Here is a 23,700-nt window from a genome sequence, read left to right as displayed (position 1 = left end):
TGAAAACTGTTCAACAATGTACTTTTTTTTTCTCCCTAATCCATGAAAACTTAGAAAAATAAGGAATGAAGCAACAGATATTTGTCATTAAAGAACTGTTTCAGAATATTAAAAATGGTTAAGATCTGAGCCGACTAATTCAGCCTGTAGGTTGGTGGGTTTAATAGAAACTAGCTAAAAATTTTCTGCCTTCAGTTAGTTCTTTATATTTCTCTGAATCTAACTTATTTCTGTGCTTTTTTTTAAATAGGAAAATGAACATTTGAAGAAATTTCAGGTGACATGGGAATTGCACAATAAACATCTGTTTGAAAATCTGGTATTTTCTGAGCCACTTCTGCAGAATAGCTTGCCAACGCTGGTGTCACAGCTAAGGTAAAGAGCTAAACTTTTTTTTCATAATTTAAAGGAGAAATCAAGCCCCATGTTTGCAACTAGAACTTAAAAAAAGAAAAAAAAGAAAAAAAAAAGACTCTGCTGCTTTTCCAATGTAATAGGTAAAAGCCTCATTGATCTGTTTTAAAAACGGCGCTGTTGGTTGTGCAGACTGCTGTCATAACTTGCTTGTCAGAAGAATTACTACCCTAATCTGTTTGCCTGTACATTACCTAGTAAGATGACAAGAGTCCTATGAAAATGCTGATGACGTGACTTTGGGTGGTGCTGTCTTCATTTCTTCATCAGGCATTAGTACTTTTCACACCTATGAAAGCAAGCTAAAGCCTCAGTGTCTTCCTGCAGCCCATAAAGAACCTAGTTTGGAGTTTTGAGCTACATATTCATTGGCAAAACCAAAATCCCTTGCTATGCACTTGTAGAGCTGATGGCAGGTTGCACTTCCTGCGGCTTTAAAATGTTACGTGTTACGTTAAATGTTATGTTTTGTTAGCAAGCTTGTTCTGCTTGCAATTTGTGTATCTCCAAAGTGCTGCTTTTTTTAAGGAAGTGGTTTTAAGTTCCTAGAAATTTTGCTCTCTCAATCTGTTCAAAGCACAAGCACAGATGGCTCCTGTTGACCTCTCAAACTTATTTCTGATGAAGACAATTGTTCTCTGTGCATGTGTATCTTGAAGGTAGTGTCTTGGGCATCTTTCCATGCTACAAGAACAGCTTGATTAAGTGTCTTAGTTACAAGCGATTTTGCTCACAGAGAATAATGAAACTTCTGCTGAATTATCCTTCTGCTAGCAGTTATTAGAAAGGAAGGCAAGAAAGCTTAGTTGCCACCGAGTTGAGCTCAGCAGGGAGGCTAAGGTCCCTCAGAATAACTTGTCTAATTGGCTTGCTTGAAACTGGGTTGGTACTGAGCTTTTTTTCAGGCTGGTAATTCTGTTGTTATATTCAATAGCATGTTATTCAGTAGCATACTTTCTCTGTCATCTGCTTGACTTCCCAGTACTATTGTCATTGACACTTCATCCCGAAGTCACCCGCATGCTTTCTGACAAGGCTTCTCTGGAGACTGCCTCTCTTATTCCAGCAATCCTGGTAATATCAAGACTGTTTATAACCTTCCTCTGCTGAGATGAAAATGTTTTTTTGTGAAGCTTATGATCATTCCTTAACAAAAGCACTGGATTGTTTTCCTACACCTGTTGTTCTTGAGTGCTACTGAAATTAAAGCCTGAGCAACAGAAGGAGATTTTCTCCAAAGCTTCCTTGTATCGACAGCTACCTTGAAGGCTTAAATATGGTGAAGCCAGAATCTCTTCCTGAAGGAATTTCTTTTTCAATACAGCCATGTTCTCTAGATAGCTTTAGGGGCTTTTCTCTTAAGAGATCTGTGGCTTTGCCAAGTCTGATTCACGTGAGCATTTTTGAACGGAGAGGTTCAGCACAAGCTTCCTGTTCCAGGGTTTCTAGTTTCTAGAACGTGTATGCCTTTTTCTTTGGGAAGCACAGAATATTCCTGTTGCTCTTCATGGAACCACAGACTTTCTCCCATGAGTTCTCTGGGTCTTGAAGTAACAGAATTAGGTAGCTTTTCCTCAGCATTTTTCTGGAGAATTAGGTAGCTTTTCCTAAGCATTTTTCTGGAGAATAATCTGCCTTCCCTTGGGGATTGATAAAATGTTCCTCTATTCCACATGGTATCAGAGACGCGTCATATGGAGAAGCAAAAGGATCACCGTAGTCCTCTGATCATATGGTCATGAGCAGCAGATGAGGAATGGCTTTTTACACTATCTGCTGCTGATTTCGGGCCTTCCAGGACCTTTCTTTAAAGGAGTGCTGTACATTTTGCAGATCACCACTGTACAAGAGTACACTTTTCTTCACCATGTTTTTTAAAAGGAACATTCTTGAGATTGCCAAGGACATGTAAGAGGCGCAACTATCTGAGAGGGAAGATTTCACTTATTTAGTGGTTCGTCTCTAAGGGATGAGTGTACATTAATTTTTTCTGTAAATTTTATGGCCGAAAATATTTGTTTATGCATTGGTGGTGTATCATTTTCTGATAGCACTGAGATTTCTTAGTCTGATTATTGGACTCCTTGTCTCTAGGTGTTGTATCTGTTAATGCTAAAAGAACAAAGTCTTGCTGTTCTGCTAGGTGGCAGATGAATAGAAAGCTTTGCTGGTTAGGAGCGGGCAGTAGAACAAATCTTTTCAGCTGTCAGAAAAATATCCTTAAGCTCAGACATTAAGAATAATAGCTTTAGAAGGTCTATTTCATGTAATACAGTTACAAGAAGTATTCATGTTTTAATTGTTTCTGTCATTAAGAGATCATCCTGTCTGAAATTTTCAGAAGTATGAGAATCACTTGAGGTTTTTATTAAAGCTCAGGCCACTGATGGAAGAACTGTCTTTAGAAGCATATGGTCCATTTTAACTCCAAAGCAGTAGAACTGTAGTCTTTGAAGGATTCATGAAGATATGTTGTATCTATACTTGTTTTTCTCTTACAAGATGGCATTTTTGACTGCTGTTCCTCATGTCAGTTCTGAGAGTAAGCACCTGGGTTGGTTTTTTTTGTTTTGTCTTTGTTTTCTTGTTTTTTTTGTTTTTTAAGAGTAGTTCTTTTTTAAAGGAAAGGCAGCCCCTCTCTGTGAGGTTGCAGAGCAGATTTTTTGCAGTTCTTGGATAGACAGTCCCTTTCCCTCCTCCCTTTCCAAACAAAGACACGGCTATAGAGTTGTCTGGAGGAGGTGTTCTCTGCAGTTGTAACCTCTGTTGACACTTTAGTGTTTTTTCAGCTTTTCCTTTCTATGATTAGAGACTTTCTCTTGCATATGTTATGGAAGGTGCATTGGCCTCATTGTTTTTTTCTTCCTGAAGAAATACGGGATGGTATTGATCTGGCATCTCAGCTTCACTTGAGTTTTGGGTGTTCACTCTTTTTCTCATCCCGTATTTAAATTACTAAATCTTTTGTGCAGCTCTGGCTTTTTCAAAATATATACTTGTGATCTAGTAATAGAAGTTGACAGTGTTTGCACGGGTAGTGAGGAAGCATTGTTAAAAATTGATGCCAAAAGTCACCATACCTCCCCCTTTTTTTTTTCTTTTAAGTACTTTTTGTGTTCTACCAAATACGGACTTCCCAGGATTTTTTAATGTGTCAAAATGTCTACTTAAACATCTAAGGTGGTTGCTTTGGACTTTTGGGGCAAAAACAACAAACAAACCTGGGTTCCTTGGCAAAGTGCTGCTAATGGCTGTAACTTCATCCTCAGTAAGAGTTATCTGTTCAGCTCTTGGTTCTACTTAATTGTCATGTTAAAATAAAGGACTTGGTGCTTTGCCAGATCGTAGGGAGGTAGTACGATGGAGTTCTTGGGCTGGATTAGCATCCTGTTGTAATGGAAATCTATATCTAACCTCCAGCTGAAATGTTGGGCCTGAGCTTTTTCCCTAAAGTGCTGGGATGCTTGGATTTTCATTTTGATACTGGCTTTGTCAATGCTTTGACTGACGGCTTAGTCTCTGTGCCTAGTTAAATATTAACTTGTTTCTTCTAATTACCGAGTAGGAGAAATGTTGAAAAGCTTTGGTTTAATTGCATCAACTTGCAGGTCATTACAATTCAGTGTATTTTAAAAATATACCAGCTAATACGATTTTGTCTTTTGGTTTATTTTGGAAGTCAAGATTTATGGAGCGTGCCTAGTTATTTCAAAATCATTGCAATGATGTGCTATAAGAGGTTTTTAAAGAATTGCCTATGCAGAAATGAAGTTCTAGAAAGGAAGTTTAAAAAATCTCTCTTCTGTTTCTGGGGCTACTTACAGAGACAGTTATCAGTGAAGAGCCTACCGCATTTTGAACTTGTTGTCGCCCCTCAGGTGATAGTGGATTGCTGCCTATAACCAGATTATTTTGCTTGAACTTCCAGCTGGGAAGATTGCTACCAATCTACCAATGAGGCAACTCATCTCGTAATCTTTTTAGTATTGATCACGAGAGCTCTGATTAAGATCCTGTCTTTATTTTTACTATCTAGTTCTTTAGTAAATAGCCAACATGTATATTTAGTTTGTAGAATTTGGAAAGATAAATATATCAAGCAATAAAATTTGAATAAACATGGCTCAGTTGGGCTGGCATCTGGTTGCCTGTGGGAAAGAGGCTCTAGAAATGTTACACTTCCCACGTGCTCACTATTATTGGTTACAGAACATTGGAACAAGCAGTTGTTAAATATTTTTTGGAAAAAAAAAAAACTAAAAATATTCATTTGGGGATATTAGCAGCTACATGGCCTAGGTGTATCAGTAACTGCACTTTGAGAACAATATTTGGGCAGGCAGAACTTAAGCTGTATTTTCAGCAAAATGTCTCTTATAACAAGTGCTATTTGAACTTTTAGGCTTGGAACAACACACGATTCCTGTAGTGAAGATATGTATAGTACCTTGCTACAAAGGTATCATCAGCTGGAACAGGAAATGGGTCAAGTTGCTGAAGCATGGCTTGAATGCCAGAAAAGAATAGATGATTATGTTGATGAACAGGTAAGACTCATATCAACAGTCTCGTGGCTGACTAGGTAGGGAGCTGTCAACACAAGACACTGCCTCCAGTGAAGAGAGTTTCTTTGGTGCTTTTATCTGGAGCTTTGAAATCCCCAAATATAAATTTCCACACACACACACACACACACACACACACACACCCTCCACTGATTTCAGACTGTCTTTGAAAATAGAAAAGAACACCAACATGCCACTATGTAACAGTGATGGTATAGAAACATCTTCAAATTGTTGAAGCAGATTTTTATGCTATTGTTTAGAGATGATATTTGAATATTTCTGAATGGCTTGGATTGTACATTACTTGTAGCATAGTAATCTGAAACTTTCTCCTGTAGAAGTCAATAGGAAAAGGGGAGGGGGGAAAAAAAAACAAGTTTCCAAAATAATAGCACTGAATGAAATTCAGAGGAAAAAATTGCTTTTTAAAATATTTATAAGTTCTTTATGCATGTTACCCAGTGTGTGATGATAAGAACATCTTTGTACAACTTCAGAAACCAGAACAACTTTAAAGTCTCGCTGCATAAATACTGAAGACCTCTGAAGTTATCCTTTTTGTAATTAAGTGTATGTTCTGATAACCAACTCTTCTGAGTTTGCTTTACGTTTCAGAAAATAATTATGTTGTTGTACTGACTGCTACAGTGTAAAGAGCTCATTGTTGGAAAAGTAGCTGTTATTTTGAGAAATTGGTTGTTTATGCTCTCCCTGTTTTACTGACTTTTTATCTTTTGTTTAAGGAACTTACATTTTTTTTATAATACCTTAGGTTAAGCCTTTGAACAGTCATCAGTGCAATCTTAAGTATACCAGAAGAGAGAATTTTTATCTTGAACTTAATTGAAAATAAGGAATTTCGTAGAACTCTTCATATATTTTAGTTTTATGAGCATTAGGTGTATGGAGCTCTACTTCTAATTTGAGATTCAGTAACACTATGTTATTTCTATAGATAACCAGATATTTTTAAGTGTTAATAGTACACTGAAAATGCCTTTGAAAGACTGTTCCTCGAAATGAACATTTAAGTGAACTTCTGGTTTCTCCAATACCTTCAAAATGGGGGCCTGACATAACTAATTTTTATTTTTTGAAGACTGTTCTGTATTTGGGGTCTGCATCTCTGAGCTATCAACTGTAAAATTTTCTCTTGATTTTGCTGCTTTCGTACAGCTAAGCTCAGTAAAATTTTATCATCTCACATTTTTTGCTACTCAGAGTTGCTCTCCCATGTCATCAGGGTGTCATGACTGTCCAGTACTGCCCCTCTGGTAAGGAGGAGAGCTCAGTTTGTTTCTTGTCTTTCACCCATGTTTTCCAAAGATGGAACTTCTGTAGAGTCACATTCACATCAGGCACATGAGTTACTGATCTTCCAGCCCTTAAAAATCCATTCTTCTTTTTCTGATTTTTCTGTATCTAAGTGACCATAAAACGCCCACGGTGACTGTGTTGTTATAGCACTTACTCATGTGCTCAGTGAAGCTTGTATCCTGACCCAAACTGAAGCCTTTTTTCCATTCAGTGAAACCTAACGTGATGTTGTCTTTTATTTCCTAAAGACCAAAAAAAAACCCCAAACCTGCAAAGAGGGGAACAAATCTAAAATTTAAATAATCAAATTTTAAAGGAAACACTGGTATTTATATGTAGAAGAATCATTTTCACAGTCTCACCTTAAACAGTGTGTTGATGATACCTGTAATTACACTCCCTTGATGAAACTGGCCTCATTCGCTGTGACCAGCTTGAGTTTGCTGTGATATTTATGTTAACAAGGTAGAAGTTGGAAAGCCTAACTACTATGGATACAGCTGTTGTACTATGGATCTTAACTGTGAATGCATATTCATTATTTGTTGCCTTTTGGCTTTAGCAAACTTGTGAGGCTTTATTGATAATATATCAAAAGTTAGAACATGCAAACTAGCATGGATAAGAACTTAAAACTGGTCCTCTTACCTGCTGTGGGTCTGCACCCAAAACTGTAGACAAGCCATCAACAGAGATAGTTAATGTACCTTCCTGCAGCATCCCACAGTAGATTGTTATTTTTTCTTATAAAGAAATATGAACAGCTTTGCAATATAAATGCCACTTTTTCTTTTTTTTAAGAAGAACATGTAAGGCAGTTATGTCTTGCACAAAGCTTGTAACTCTAATACACTGCTGTATCATGTGTATGCTGTAATAAAATTCAGAAAAGGATTAATTCATGTCAAAACCTTTATTCATATATGATCTGAGGAAGATGTTTAGGATATCTTGAATACAGTAGAGGTTAAATACATGTAGTCTGTACCTTCAGGTCTTAATTTTTTTTTTTTTTTAACCAAATTTGGACTGCATTTAGCTTAGGAGGTCTTAAATATATCTGGATCACTTCCATAAGCAATGGCTAGATAGTCACGTGCACTTTGTGTGCAAGGGTTTTTTCTTTTTATTGTTCCCACAAATCCCCCAAAAGAAAGGGAATACAGAAAAGCCTTTGCCCAGTTCCACAAGAATGCAGGAACAGCTGCTTGCTTGTCTCTCCCTATTTGTGTGCGACTTGCTGCAATTCTGATTAAAGTAGTAGAAAAAATAGTATAGTGCCGGCATAATTGCTTTTTGTCTTCATAGCACCCATGTCAATAAATGAATCGCTCTGCATTTTTGGGTGCTGAGAGTTTGTGATAAGAGTTGTTTCACTTGTAGCGAAACAGGCTAGGAAAACGGATTAGGCAAGTGGACTTTGGGGCACTGAAATGTGCTATTAGATACCGAGTCTAAGATGTGGATGTGGCAGGCGTTCTCCCCGATACAGCTGTAAGCATCCGAGTTCCCCCAGAGCTCCACTGCTGTGTGTCAGTTCTGACCAAACCCTTACTTTTGTGTCACAATTAAATCCATTTCAGAAAGGGAAAATAACTGTTCCCCTGCCTGTCTTGCTTTACAGTGTCTGGTCTGGTTGATCGCAGATACCCTTTAGCCTCAAGTGAACAGGGCAGAAGGAAGAGGTGGTGGTGGACCTCTCATCTCCACTGGGCAGTGGTGCTAGTATATTCGTGTCAGATGTGCAGGGCTGCAGTAGAAGTTTTCCTTCTGAAGGCATTTGAGTTTGCATCTCCCACTTCCCAAAAGAGTTTCTCGGCACGAGTCACATGGGTTGCGTTGAAGCTGCTTTGTTCTGCCAAAACAAATATTCACGGAAAAAAGGAGAGAAGTCATTTCCTATTATTTATGGATTAATAAGTTAAGATACTTGCAGACAGGGGGTATTGAAAGACTGGTAAGTTGGAAGTAGGAAGTAACTTCATTTCCAGTCCGTGTTCCAGTTAATACTCAAGAGTTTCAGGGCTTAAACCAGGCTGTTTTCCTTGACAGGCTTGAGCAGGCAGCTCCCAGTTAATGCACTGGCTGTTTTAAACTTCGTTCTTTGGCATTAAAGTCTTCCCATGTAACATATAGTGAACGCAGGCGCCTGTCCTGGGTGGTGAGGATCCTGCTAGGTGGCAGGGCACCTAAAACACTGGCCGCTGCTGCGCTTGGCACTGCTCAAGGGTGCACGGAAGCTGTGAGTGGATCATTTTTGGCCACAGGCTCTGCAGTACCTGTTAGTGCTTTCAAGAAATGGTATTAATGGTTCAAGAATATTTCATGCTTGCTGTTTTTTTTTTTTAAAAAAACGCATACATACACCCATGCATGCACACACACACGCTCTCTCATTTATTTTATATATATATTTATATATATAATATATATGCACACACATTTTTGCATGTGTATATACATATGCACATATATGTACACACACGCACGTACATACACACTGCTACCTGACAAACTCTTTTTTAGTGTTAACACAAACTCACTGGGGCAAGGGAAATCAAAATTCACAGTAGTAATCAGAATTACATGCTGATGTTTCAGAAATTCATTAGGCAAAACTTTACCACTTAACACTGTTTCAAATACCCAGCTTAGAATTTCAATTGTCCAAGTTAAACAATGGTAACAGAAATAATAATACATTTATATCAGATACAAAACTTCAAACGCATGATCATCTGTGAGTTTCTGAAGGCATATCTTTAAAAAAAAAAAAAAAAAAAAGCTAGTGATATAAATTACTGGACTTCTGTTCACTAGCATATCTCTTTGAAGCAATTTCCTATATTATATAAGGTGTTAGTTTTCTGTCTATTATTAAGGTAAATGACAAAATAAGTGTAAAAACCTAGATAACTGATTTGTTTTTTTTTTTTTCCTGCTGATGAATTAGTGCTCTTAAAATGCTGTAAGCTGCAACAGGAGAAACGTTGTTGTTGTTGTGTTTTGCTTTGTTAAAGGTCACTGAGGCTTTTGCAGTCTGTCAGAGTGAGTTTGTTCACTAAATCGGGAAATTATCACTTGCAGGCAAAAAGTTATGGGATCCAATAGTACATTTACAGTAATATAGGTGGATTCTAGTGGGTCTGAGGTGTTGCAGATTTCGTGACAGGCTCATTAAATGTTATCAAAAATACTTTGAAAATATATAATGAAAAGAAAAATGATTACAAAGAATAACAATGGAAGAATCTGAAAAATAGTGTAAGTGAATATAAAATTTTAAGTGATTTAAATCAAAGGGTTAGCAAACAAAATAAACTTCATGTTGAGTAAGTATGTGTTAGAACTTTCAAAATAATATAGACAAGCTAGGTTAAAGGAAAATTGGATAGACCAATTGAACACAGTATAGGATTCCTATGATTAAACCAATGAGTTTTCCTTAAATTCTGTTTTAGATGGCAATGAAAACAAAACAACGCATGCTAAAGGAAGACTGGGAGTTCTTTAAACAGAGGCGTTTTATTGAAGAGCAGGTAGGATTTTTTTTTTTTTAAGTACCATACTAAGTTATAATAACACTTCCTGTATATTTGTAAGATGCAAACATTTTAGTATATTGTGCTAGTTATATTTGGTCTAGTTCTGCAACCATGCCAGGCATGAAACGCAGTCAGCTAAAATACAGAAATCAAGATCCAAGAAGCTGTGTAAGAGTAAGTTAGCTAGCTACTAAGGGATTAAAATATAAGCACCACAGTCTTGGATGGAACACCTAGTATTAAAATCCCTTGTACAATAAAAGGGGAATGTTTTGTGCCTCAGAGTGGGATCCAAAACAGCCAATACATTGAGCACGGAGCTGCCTTGATGTGTGTGACAGGGAGTATTGTATGCAAGAGTATATCAAACTCCTTTGTCTGTGCAGATTTGGGGAGTGTGAGCCCGTTGGCAGGGCAGGTGCTTCTCTGTTAGGAGTCCAGAGCTTGGGACCCTGGAGATGGCACCTGCGTCGCTCCTGCGAAGAAGGCTGGGCAGAGCTCCCTGCTTGACCTTAAGATGTAGCCAGAGAGGGGCCAGTAGTAGTGCCCACCTTATTATAAAACTGCTGATTAAGACATGCTATTCTCTTCTTTAGCCTTGAAGTGTTCAAGCATGTATCATGCTTTCCAGAGAGTATAGAGTCACTAGAGCGGAGTCAAGACTGGACGGGGGAACTCCCCATTCCCATACTGCTCCATTCCTGTACCACTGTGCAGAAAGCAGTGCTAGAGGCATGAGCCAGAGAAAGAGGGGGAGCACGACAGTACATTTTAATAAGCTTAATCTGGCAGTGTCTCAAAAAAATCATCAGTATCTTTTTTTTTCTTTCTTTTTTTCCCCCCACTCTGTGAGGAGGGACACGAGCTTGTGCTAACCACATCTTTAGTACATCTAGTAAATCAGGCTCCTTGAAGAAGTTGTGGAAGAATCCCATTTTTCCCCAATCCTAATTGGGCTTAGGTGAGCCATAAGTGTCTGACTGCTTAGGGTAAGGGTCAGGTCCAGGCTTCCACAGAGGTGGAAGTTTAGGCACATCCTTGTTTTGCCTAAAGTTTGTGGGTGTCTAATGAAATCAGGTGCTTCCAGCGTCAGGCCTCTGCCAGACTGGTGGTTGTTTGGATTCTAATTTTTCACCCTGTAGTGAAGCCCTGTTTTGGGCAAGTACTTCCTTTTTTGAATCTGTCCCAGTGCGGCTACAGAATTGGTCCTAACTTTTTTTTTTCTTTTTTGGTAAGCTGAGGATGAGTTTGTGTTTTTTCTCCACTTGTCAGTAGTGTCCTTACATGTATATCCATGACGTAAAAGAACTACTGAAGTTCAGATTACGTTAGCAGAAAAACCATACAAGATGCAAACTTACAAATGAGTCAAGAAGATGAACTTAGCCACTTACTGTTTTATTATAGAAACATACTTTCTTTGAACAGTTTCAGTGTCAAATATTTGTTGCTCCTACCTTTAAACTCTTTTTTTTTCTTTTTTTAACTCATGATCAGAACACCACCTTCATGAAATTATTCTAAATACTTATTTTGAAATATGTTGCCCAGAGAACCCCATTTTTGGTTATGTAATTAGCTAATCATCATGTGCCATTGAATTGTTAATGGAAAGACTTGCACTACTAAAACACTGCCTTTATAATTTACTTCAGCTTAATAACAAGAAAGCACTAGCTGGGGAGAACAACTTCACAGACACAATGAGACACATGCTGTCATCACGTTTGAGCATGCCTGACTGTCCCAACTGTAATTATAGAAGAAGGTGAGCTGATGTTTTTAATATGAAATCATAATAAATCATTAATTTCTTCTGTTAGAGGGGAAAAAGGAAATACATTTTTCCAAAAAAGTGTGGTTACTTTAAATGAATGTTACTTAAATGAGGTTTTAAAAATCTGTAATCTTAATTCTTGAACAGATGTACTTGTGATGACTGCAGTCTTTCACACATTTTAACATGCGGCATCATGGATTCTCCTATAACTGATGATATTCACATTAACCAGTTACCACTACAAATTGATTCTGCTCCGGATTATCTATCTGAGATCCGCCCGCCTAGTATGTCTTCAGCAAGTTCAGGATCAGGGTCCAGCTCACCTATTACAATTCAGCAACATCCTAGACTGATCCTTGCAGATAATGGCTCTGCACCAACTTTGTAAGTTCCTTTCTGTTTTAAATGCTTGAAATAATTAATTGAACTCTTGTAAGCAAGTTACATAGGCTGATCATCACTATGTAATGCTTGTTTTGCCTCAAAAGCTTATTTAGTGCTGATGCTGAATTCAGAAGACCAAAAGTTCAGCGCTATATGCTGTGCAAACATAAGTTTTTAAAAAAAATTCCTGTAAAGTTCCTAACCACTTTCAACAATGTTGGAAAATTGCTAGACATATATGTAGCGTGCATTTTTTGCTTTGAGATTACAAGCACAGCACATACTGATCTGCTTTAGATCATCAGTTTAGAATGTCACATGTTCTCTTAGTCTGAGCAGGAGAAATGGTGATCTTTTCTTTGAGAGACGGTTATTTCAAAAGAATCAGTGTAGTTCCTAAAAAGCCTTTACTAGCATTGTTGAAGTCATGTAAACTCAAGACTTGGCTCAAAGGTTATTTTCCTATCAGAAATATCCCTCACCCTTTTTCTTGGGTTCAGATCACAGTGACCCTCAAATTTAACTAATGTTAGGCTTCTGCCTCTCCCATAAGTCTGAAGGGATAAAATGCCTGGGAGTAGGTGACTTCTGTACATGGTTAGGATGCAGCCAACCAGAAGTCTGCTGTTTTAGAAGACTTCAGTGTTTCTGGGAACACTAATGAAATTAGTGACATCAGTACAGTCAAGGGAATTGTCACTAAAGTTCTATGTTACCCTTACAGTGAGATGACTATTGCAAAAATACAGTGAGGTGAATGAGGACAGTGCAAATGTATAGGATGTTTCTGATGAATATCATTCAACTAACCTCAATCTTCTTTAAATGCTTGTATTTGCAACTACTAGGATCAGTGGTTTAAAAATAGGATTTTAGTTCCTGAACCAATTTGGGGAACTCTTGAAAACAGGTTATGTGACAGTATGTATAGCTACATATTCTTAAATACGTGGTTTCCAATTACTGTAAGCTCCCAATTAGTTTTGGTGCTGAATGTCCAAAAATGTTTAATTTATCACTTCAAAGGCTAATTTAGTTAAATCTGAGTAGTATTTACTGAAAGAAGTCTACTTTTTGGTAAATACCACAGCTGTTATGGAAAGGATCATTTTATTTCTCATATTGGATCCACATCTGCTGTATTTTCTTTTCCTGTTGCACGTGTGAAGTATGCCTATTAGCATACTTCATATATACATAATAATGTAATTAAACTTTTGCAAAATATCTCATGGTATGCAAAAAGTCATAATGCACAGTTTAAGAGCTCTTTTATGTTTGCATTGCTGTAAAAACATGAACTAATCAATCTTTGCAACACTTTCCTGAAGTGGATAATTAAGCATGCATGTTCTTTTACTAGCTGTGCATAAGGAAAACTTTCCATTAAGTATTTTAGAGCAGATTTTTAAAAGCTCTTAGATATGGGGTCATCTAAGAACTAATTGTCATGCAGAAACTTAAAAGTAACTATGATTAACAGTACAACTACATGTTCAGTATTCCCTGCTTATACTGTTACTGGTTTGACACTTAATGTTTGAAAAACTTAAACTTTTACATTGTACTTTTTACACTCCGTACTTTTTCTAAAGGAGATCGTTGGCGTAAAGCTTTTTTCATCAAACTAAGGGTCATCCATATCCTGTTGTTATTAAGTTAATGGATTTCTTGGTTAGAAAACACTGGTGGAAAAATATTTTGTGCAGAAATAGAGAATCTTATTTTCAGTCCAGGTTTTCTACGCAGACATGCAGCTACTATATAGTAGGATTAGATGACAGATTGCTCAATTTTATTTGCTTAAAAAAATAAGTGCAGTTAAACAACTTGAGATGGTGCTTTAACTTCTAATTGGAATATTTGTACAAATGATGATCTCAAGTTCATTTCACCTTGGGGTTCTGCCTGCTTTCACAATAACTGAGGTTACTGAGCACTGTGATTTATATAAGCCTCTTTTTCTCCCCAGTGGTAGTGATGATGAAGATGTTGCACCATTATCAGCAAAATTTGCTGATATCTACCCACTGAATAATTATGATGATGCAGAGGTGGTAGCCAACATGAATGGAATTCACAGTGAGCTCAATGGCGGAGGTGAAAACATGGCATTGAAAGAAGAGGTACAACATTTAGTGTCCTGTCTCTGGCAGATGAATGTGCTCACTAAAGAATGACTTGTCCTTCACTCTAATGAATTAATAGGTTAATGTTGTCCAGTCCCCTCAGGTGAGCAGTACTAGCAGCAGTTCCTCAGAAGCAGATGATGAAGAAGCAGATGGGGAGAGCAGTGGTGAACCACCAGGAACTCAAAAGGAGGAAATGCCTTTAGGAAAAAGGGCACTAAGGAAAGATGAAGCAAAAATGGATAGTCCACCACCTTCTTACCCCAGTCAGCAGGTATAGTAATCTGAAACAGACCCTTTTTGTAAATGTGGCTATTTAAATGATAATTAGAAGTTGAAGATATAAATGTATTAAGATATTTAACTTTTTTTAATATATGACTTTATCAGTTGGTGGTTATGATACTTAAAATATTTTTCAGCTGTCATGGCTAGTATCTTCCTTCAGTTAAAACCTGGAATATGTTAGTTATATTGAACGTGTTTTCAGTAAAAGGGAAAAACGTTTCTTCCTGCCAATAGGAATGAAAAACAGAAACTAAGAGACGTTTCCACTTGGAATTTTGAGATTATTCTTTGTTAAATGTTAATATTAAGTTATTTGAAATTACTTCTGGGGAGGATAGTTATTGGGCAGTTTTTAATATTACATCGCAGGACTAACTTGCTATGCTGAAGTCCTGTATAGTTAAATCCATTGCATGTTCTGTGGCATGGGTTTTGTGGGTATTTTGGTTGGTTGGGTTTGTTTTGTTTTTTGTTTAAGACTTTGAATTTCTCCATACTGTTGGACATCTTTTTTTCATTTGCTAATAGGTTAGTATTGATTTCTTGATAATACTTTTTTTCTTATGAGGAGGTTACTTTTGCTTTTTATGCAGTTAATGAATTTGGTCATTATATTTGGTTTATGAAATCTTCAGCTTTTAAAATATACCTTGTGTCAAAGGCTGTAATGCTTTTAAGTGGTGATGAAGTGTTATTTGTGTCTGGAAGAAAGGCATATCAGAAGAACACCACCTGTAAATTCTTTTCTAGAAAGCTAAGAAGTTAACTAATGTTGCCCTTTGGAGCAATGTGTACTGTCACATTACCAAGAGGAGATATTAGTTAGGAAGTGTTCCTGGTATTGCTTCTGGTAAGAATTCTCTTTTGGTGAAATGTCAAATGACAGTGGGAGGAAAAAGTACTGATTTGAGAGAGGGAATAGAGCTGCTTTTTCTCGGGCTGCTTTGCTTCCAGAAGTGGTGAATCCTCTTAAAATAACAGAGGTGAATGATACCTTGAGATCAGTAGAAAGTTCTGTTAAGGCATTGATTTCACATGGTTGGCATGTTCATGAAATTTATCCTGAGAACTATCCACTTCACGGGATCATCAGGTTTGGAAGGGAGCTCTGGAGATTTAGTCCACCCACCCTGCTCAAAGCAGGGCAGTAGAGCAGGTTGCTCAGTGTCATGGCTAGTTGGGTTTTGAATATCTCCTAGGACATGGAGTGAGGAGACTCTACAGCCTCTCCGAGCAACCTGCTCAATCACCCTAACAGTAAAAAAAAGTTCTTTCTTATGTTTATGTGGAATTTCCTGTATTTCAACTTCTGTCCATTGCCTCTTGTTCTTTCATGGGGCATCAGTGTGAAGAACCTGGCTCCATCTTCTTTACTACTTCTCCCCCCCCTCCCCAAAATCAGGTATTTATATCCATTGATAAGATCCCCCTAAGCCTTCTCTCTTGAGGCTGAACAACCTCAGCCCTCTCAGCCTCTCCTCATATTCAGATGCTCCAATCCCTTCATCAGCAATGTGGCCCTTGGCTGGACTCGCTCCAGTATGTCCTGTCTGTCTTGTCCTGGGGAGCCCAGCACTGGACCCAGCACTCCAGGTGTGTCCCATCAGTGCTGAGGAGAAGGGAAGGATCACCTCCCTTGACCTGCTGGCAATGTGCTTCCTATTGCAGCCCAGGACTTCTTCCAACTGTCAGCCTTTCCAGCTAATAAGTCCTACTACTTTCTACACATACTGATTTTTTTTTTTTTTCATATACTGGGAAAATTTTCAAAATAACCATCCACCTCTTTTTTTTTTTTTCCCCATAATGGAGTAGTGGCCTAGTAGTCATCTATCACTGTCAAGGTTCCTGGTCTCATCTGTTTTGATTATTTAAATCAGTATCATGCTTGTTGTCATTGATATTAGATATTCAAAATCTGTCTGGTATCAAATGCCATCTGTCCTCAAGGTTCTCCATTCTTAACTAAGATAAAGATCCTCTGTTAGTGCTTTTGTTTAAATATTAGATCTTCCATTGATATCAGCTGAAACAATTCCATGGATGCTCCAAGTATACTAATTGTTGTATATAAAACTAAATATTTACACTTATTATGGAAAGGGGATGTGGGCAACTCTCTGATTTTAGTCTGTCGAGTAGATTGACCTTTTTTTGCTTACAGGCTGACCAAGGTCCAAATGCTTGCGAATGTCATGTTTGCAAACAAGAAGCTTCAGGTCTAACGGCCTCTGCACTTGCAACTGGACGCCTGCCTGCTGGCCATCAGTTTATGAATCCTGAAAAACCTGCACATCCTGCACTTCATCTTTATCCTCACATCCATGGACATATACCATTGCATACAATTCCCCATCTGCCTCGTCCACTTATCCATCCCACCTTGTATACAGCTTCTCCCTTTACGCACAATAAGGTAAGCCTCCAAGAGGACATGCATTCTGCTCCCAGGAAAAATACCGTATGCTTGCATAAACTAGCCTGACTGAGCATCAATGAAACCATAAAAGTTGCTTTAAATTTTCATCTTTTTATAGTAGGCCTTTGGGAGGGAGTTGTGAGGGGTAGGGAATAGCACAGCTTTAGAACTGGTGGAAGGTTCGTACTGTAGGGCTAGTAGTAGCTTTTTTCAGAATGACTGCTGATTTCCTTGCCTTTATTAGAAAGAATTTGAAGTTAAAAGTAGTCATGAATGATGGAAAAAGTAATGGGGCTTTGATCAGTGTAATAGGACTAATGAAATCTTCATGTATATTGAGGTCAAAATTTAATATTCCATTTTTGGCAATAATATCCCAGGTTTCTAGTTTAAAATTGGGGGGGAGGAGGGAATGTTGGTTTGTTTTGAGGAGAATTGAGCTTTAGGATCTACTTACAGCTGGTTTTGTCCTTTGAGGGAATGCAAGTTCTGCAAAATTCTTTTACCCAAAACATTCAAGTAACAAACAGGAGAAAGGTAGGGAACAAGATTTGGGACCAGGTGACTTGCTTTTCAGGAGATGTATGAGTCAAAGGCGAGAATTCACATTATGTGCAGTTTCGCGTAGTATTTCGTTCAGTCAAACTGTAGGCAGCTGCTGGAAGGGGCAAAGACTTTGTCATTAGGTACATATGCCTCTCATCTCCCTTGTGCTTGGTCCAGGGATCCAGTGGTTGCAAGGAGAGTAGATTAGCTCACTGATGTGACTCTTGCTTCCTCTTACCCTCCTTCCTGATACCATTTTCTGTTTTTCCTGCCTTACCGGTGCCCCTTTCTCATCTCTGTTGCAGTACGCCAGCTCCTTAACTGTAGTACTCCAGCCGGCTGTTTCTCAACCACACACTGCCGTTCTTCTGAAATCCCTAATTGTTATATCCCACCTTCTGCTGTCCTTCCAGCCCTTGTTTCCCATCCCTCATAGCAGTCTGCTCAAGCTCCCACTCGTGCAGTGCCCTGATTGCTGCTGTCTGTCCTTTCAAAAGACCTTTGTGTGGAGGAACATCTGCACCGCGGTGTCAAGGGCTGCGCCGTAAGCCCTGTGCCGAGCAGCAGGCAGCTACTGCTGAACAGATCCATTAGCTCTGGCACAGCACCTGAACCAGCTGGGCTCCATGTATTTATGTTGTGCCGGAACTAAAAAGACATATGTGGGAGCTGAAGCTTTAGGGAGCTTTCACCTTTGAAGAGCCAGCTGAATTCAGCAGAGCTGGTGGTGGAAGAGCCTAATGAGCCTCGCTGGATCAGGCTTGGTTCATCATAGATAAGCTGTTCTGTCCCTGGGAAGTGTTTCTTTGTACCCACGTTAGACAAGTTTTCTTTTATTCAAGATATTCCAGCCCCTCCCACCTTTACCGTTAGCCAGATAATGAAGATCCTCCTGTACAGAAAAAGGAGACTGGGCATATAAGAAGCTTTCGTGGCCACAGGTGTTTTGACATTAGCGTTTGAAATGTTATTGGACTGAGCTGATGCTTTTAATAGCAGAACCTACATCTGTGTAGCTTTGCATTGCCTCAAATATTGTGCAAGAATAGAAAAAAAAAAAAGCTTTTCCTTGGCTTTGTTAAAGGTGACAGTAATTTAACATTGTGCAATGCAATCAGTAGGTCTTTGGAAGAAAGTTACATTCTAGAATGCGAATAAACAGCTTCAGCCAGGAGAAATGTGGTGAGGGAGAAGAACTTGCCTTATGTAAAACAACAGTAAAGTGTGTTCTCCCTGTTTTTCTTAGTTGCTTTTCAGAGTAAAATGGCATACTCATTGTCTGTTAAGTTAGGAACCTGTTTGCTGTGCTAATGATTATAATGTCACAGAGGACTGCTTTTGTCATTTTGGGCTTTGAAAGTAATAATTCCTTACAAGTTCAATGTTCATATAAATACTATTTTTAGTTTAAAAACAAAGACCTACCAATATATATTAACATAAGTATTTTTGGAGAATACTTTTTGGATTCATCTGTTAGCTGAATCTAATGTGTATGATTTTAAATACACCTATATTACACAGATATTTTATATATATATAAAAAAAAATCTTTGTAATATGTTACCTATATTAAATATCAACAAACCAGTCCCTCTTATCATTCTGAGAAATATTTTTTTTATTGCTCTTAGCTTTTTATAATGCCTTTCACAATTGGAACACTTTATGATTTGAATATTGCTGTTGGAGTGACTGTGTAAGCAAACAGAATATTAATGAGGAAAATACCCTTTATTTTTGTAGGCATTACCGCCAGCTCCAGTTCAGAATCATACAAACAAGCATCAAGTATTCAATGCATCTCTCCAAGATCATATTTATCCAAGCTGTTTTGGGAGCACTCCAGATTGGAATAGCTCTAAATTTATAAGTCTTTGGGGATCAGAAATGATGAATGACAAGAACTGGAATCCTGCTACTTTTTTGCCTGATACAATTCCTGGTGAGGGTTTGTTATTACTTCACACTGACTAGTTAAAAGCCTATACTTTGAAATGGAGTGTGACACTTTTTTTTCCAGGAATGGTAGGTTTCATCATCGTGTTCTTGTAAGAGGAGTTCTGGCAGAGATTTGCTGCCATTTCTACTTCAGTGGGGCTGAAAATTGAAAAGGAAATTCTTCAGTGTGGGGGAGAGGATGCCAGAGGCAAAAGAATAGCATGCTGTTTTTCACCTAGGGTCATTGCAGAGGATTCAGGAGCTCAAAGTTGCAAAGAAATAGAAATTTGGAGGAAACTTAAATAACTTCTGGCCTTCTGCCACGAAGGCCTGCTCTCTTTCTATGGGGTTGTAAGAGCACTGGTAATATTGTACTACATCCTACTTCCTCCTGTAGTGGAGCAGAGATGATTACATTTTCATTCATATAGAAAGAGAGGCATGAATCTAGCAAAAGGTAAATTTAAGCCAGTAAGCCTTTGGAAATACTAATGGTTAAACTGAAAAAGAATACGTTAATAAACAGTAAAATAGCAACACGTGCATGTATCTTTCTATTCACATGATAGCAAATACAATTTTTTTAACAAGACTTTTATGAAAAGGGAAGTTTTGATTTTGTGTATTAGCTTTTGTTCGGTCTGATGTGCTGCTAACTCGTGTCAAGCTACTGAAGTGGCAGTTAAAAGTAAAGGCAGAAAAATGCCCCAGAGCTCCCCAATAGAACAGCTTATCCATCTCCAAATGTAGTTATGAGTAGCTGTTCCAGCAGATGGGTTTTAGTGCCACGTTTGTGTGGAAGGTCAGATCGCAAAGGTGTTACCATAATTAGCTGGAATTACTGGTAAGTACAGATTAGATTTGTAACTTTAATGGTAGAAGGATATATATATCATTCCTGCCTGTTATAATTGGTGCATGGCTACACTGCCCTGCAGGTACTGGAGCCTATATACTTAGCATTTAAAAAGGTGTCCAATTCAAAAATTAGAAGTATGAATGGGTATAGGTATCTGTGACATCTTTGCTGCTTGTTACTCTAACACATGTTTAACAGTGTTTTTAAAACTGTAAGATTTGTGACTTCGGATCTGAGAGTTCTTAGCATTTTTAATTACAGCTGTGTTCATTGGAAAAAATGTTACTCCACTAATCCTGCCAAGCCAGTGCTAACAGTATGTCCTTGCTTATCTTGTAGTATTGCATCTAAATTATTGAATGTTTAATTCTAAATGCCATAAAAACAGTTCTGTAATTCTATAAGTCTTAATTACTATGTGTGTTTCAATTAAAGGGAGTGATATATTAGCACCAGCACTCTCAGAAATAAGACCTGAAGCACTTCCTACTACATCTAGCAATGAAGCAACCGCAGTTGCTGACAGCAAAGAGAAAAAAAGTGCTGCAAAGAAGAAATGTCTGTACAATTTCCAGGATGCCTTTATGGAAGCTAATAAAGTTGTCATGGCAACCTCTTCTGCCACTTCTTCTGTCTCCTGCACAGCTACTACAGTGCAGTCAAGCAGCAACCAATTTAAAGTATCATCCAAGAGACCTTCATCGATAGGTAAGGATTTGTAATTTGCACACAGCTTGTAACTGAACTCAAGTACATTTAACTAAGATGTATAAATATCTATGTGTTCATTTAAGTAATATATAAATTTAATCAGCAGTCTTGTTACTCTTGAATTGTAGCCTCTTTACTCCTGGGTCAAAAAGCTTTCCACAGAAAGGTCCTCAAGGTCTTTTGCGAACCTGGTGGTTCTGGGACCAGTAATAGAGAGGTGTTGAAATACTACCTGAATTTTATAGAAGCTGAGAATATCCAGCAATTTGAGTGATTTTGGGGGTCGTTAATGGAGACTAATTTTTTTTTAATTTTAAGCGGTTTCTTATTTTTCCCAATTTAGGTGAGGTGTTCCACAATATTAATAAAGAGGACCATAGACATTCTGCACCAGTTGCGCCACGAAATAGTCCGACTAGTTTAGCATCCCTTCCTTCACTCTCTCCCGCTGCACTGTCTCCAGCTTCTACACCGCATCTTCCAAATCTCACTGCTCCTTCTTTCCCCAAAACTGCTGCAACAGCCCCTGGATTTGTGGATCCTCATTCAGGTCTTTGCCCCACTACGGTTGCACCTCCTACTTCAACCACAGACAGCTCTGTAAGTGCCCCACCAAGTGTCTGCAGGTAAGTTTACTTTTCTTCTTATTTATGATAGAGTAGGAATTAAATTTCTAATACCTTTGCTCTTTCGCTAATGGTTGTAGTGTGAGAGAAGAACGTCTCTGTGCTCAGCAAATGAGCTGAGCTCTGTTCCCCAGTGTGCAGCTTGGTGTGAGACTTTACAATAATCATTTCCATTGCAAAATCGACTTACTGAGTTTTGAGGCTTAAAAACAAATGTTTGCTCACTCTGTTAGTAATGTGGCCCGGGATAAATAAGTCAAGCTGTGTTCGTTCTTACTCCATCACTTTCATTAATGAGTGCTGTTGATGACACACAAACCTGTTTATATGATGTCTCTTTTTTCTGTGATTCTGGCATCACACGGCAAGCAGGAATGAAAAAGCTGGGAAAACTTAAGTCTGACAGATTTCTCTCAAACTGTAAAAAGGTCCTATGCAGTCCTGAAGGTGCCACATACTAACACTCTTTTCTGACTTAACTTTAGACTTCCTAGGTGGCAGTCCCACCATTTAGAATGGGTATAGTGTGGAAGGATATTCTGATCTCTAAAGGTTTTCAGAAGCCTTGGGTGGAGAATTTGGCAGAGCTGTGTTTTGCTGGGAATGTTACATCTTGTGGTGGTCTGACCCTTGCACGGTTCCAGCTCTCCCGTGTGTCTGAAGAGTGCAGGCATAACAGAAACGCGGTTGAGTCACGGCTCCGAGGGCTCCCTTGCCAGTAGGGCTGTGGCGATGGTTGCTGTGGATGGAGCTTCCTGGCTACTGCAGTAGTTTGCAGGAGATGATGTGAGATTTAGGCAGAGTTAGATAACTGCATACCTGAATTGCTTCTAAAAATACCCTTATTTCCATTATTGACTGGTTTTATTGATGATAGAACAAAATAAGTAACTGTTCTTTCACGCCAGAGAAATTCTTGCAACTTTATAAAGAAACTTTCTTACCTGGTGCAGGGAGATGATTTAAATACAGGTTATTTAATGCAATAGAAACCCAACTGTTACCATCCTCTCTAGGTGCTGATATGACGAAGTATTTTTAGGATGTAAGGAATGAACTGGGAGAGAACTCAGAAACAGTCGTTGCAGGCTATGGGAGTCGGGGGGAGGGGGGGGACGACTTATCATGGGAAAAACCGTGTTGTGCCCTGGTTGCTCAATCTAGCAATTGTTCTGCGGAGCAATAGAATTAATGAAGCCACGTTTTCTGTGGAATTGTATCCATTATCCCCTGACACGTGCTAGGCCATTTTTTTCCAACGGGCATTGTCATGCTAACTCCCAACAGGCAAGAAACAGCAGTGCCAGGGCTGGTCGCATTGGCTAGCCAAAATGTTCGTGCTGCCCGGCAGTCTGCCGAGCAGAAATGTAACAGAGGTCTGCATGTCTTTTCCCTCACTGGGATACTGAATTTGAACGCTCCTTGAATGCTCCTTACCTTCTGTCCTGGTCACTAATTTTTTGTGAAACTTGTCTGGAACTCCATTACAATTTGAAATGGGTCAGTGGGTTCAAAAAGGAGGGCTGAGGGAAGGAGGAGTTGAGGACTGATGAACTGGAAGATATCGTCATCATTGTCATCATCAGAAGTCTTGTTTCCTTAGGTAAAAATGGGGGAAAAAAACATGTAGTGAGCTTTCTTTAAAAATAAAAAAAGTGAGCTGCTTATCTTAGAGAAAAGATCCATATGTTCACCTTTTTCTAACAGAAGAACAGAGAAATACTAATGCTAAATGGGTTGGGGTGTGTGCTTTTTGGGAGGCTTTTTTAGTAATTTATACAATTAATGGAAGATCATGTCCAGTTCTTCCAGAACTGTTATAGTAGTTGTGTTGGACACATAGTTATGCAGAGTTTTGGAGGTAATAAGCTACTATGTGCCTGCTTATTGAAGGGGAATACTAGTATTTTTTCCTGAAAACAGAGGTGTGAATGGTAGCTTCCTGGGTTTTTTAGCTGGCCCTGAAGCTTTGGTTAAAGTTAAGAGCTTCCAAATCTGATTAAAACCAGGGGATTTTAGAACTAAGTTGAGTATTTGCGACTGCAGAGCTCTTGTCAGATTGCAAGTGATCACATGGGCTGCAATTTCAAAACCATTCCACTGTAAAAACTAAAATGATGGCTTCTACAGTTATTTTACCTGTTTAAAGCCAGGAAGAACAGTTCCAAAA

General features: G+C 38.4%; 1 protein-coding gene across 1 annotated transcript in view; it reads left to right on the top strand.

Annotated features, from left to right (window-relative positions):
- The window catches only part of FAM193A (family with sequence similarity 193 member A), a 79,982-nt gene that overhangs the window by 43,963 nt on the left and 12,319 nt on the right, over positions 1–23,700 (top strand). Inside the window, exons 7-17 of the mRNA XM_067298292.1 lie at positions 251–375; positions 4,817–4,961; positions 9,761–9,838; positions 11,500–11,612; positions 11,769–12,011; positions 13,984–14,137; positions 14,235–14,414; positions 16,593–16,844; positions 19,140–19,338; positions 20,629–20,901; positions 21,248–21,530. Of these exons, the coding sequence (XP_067154393.1) occupies positions 251–375; positions 4,817–4,961; positions 9,761–9,838; positions 11,500–11,612; positions 11,769–12,011; positions 13,984–14,137; positions 14,235–14,414; positions 16,593–16,844; positions 19,140–19,338; positions 20,629–20,901; positions 21,248–21,530 (2,045 nt within the window). The remainder of the gene's footprint in view (positions 1–250; positions 376–4,816; positions 4,962–9,760; positions 9,839–11,499; positions 11,613–11,768; positions 12,012–13,983; positions 14,138–14,234; positions 14,415–16,592; positions 16,845–19,139; positions 19,339–20,628; positions 20,902–21,247; positions 21,531–23,700) is intronic.

Source organism: Apteryx mantelli, chromosome 5 (genome assembly GCF_036417845.1).
Source record: "Apteryx mantelli isolate bAptMan1 chromosome 5, bAptMan1.hap1, whole genome shotgun sequence".
NCBI classification, from domain to species: domain Eukaryota; kingdom Metazoa; phylum Chordata; class Aves; order Apterygiformes; family Apterygidae; genus Apteryx; species Apteryx mantelli.
Note: the sequence above shows the minus strand (reverse complement) of the source record. Positions and strands in the feature narration are given on the sequence as shown.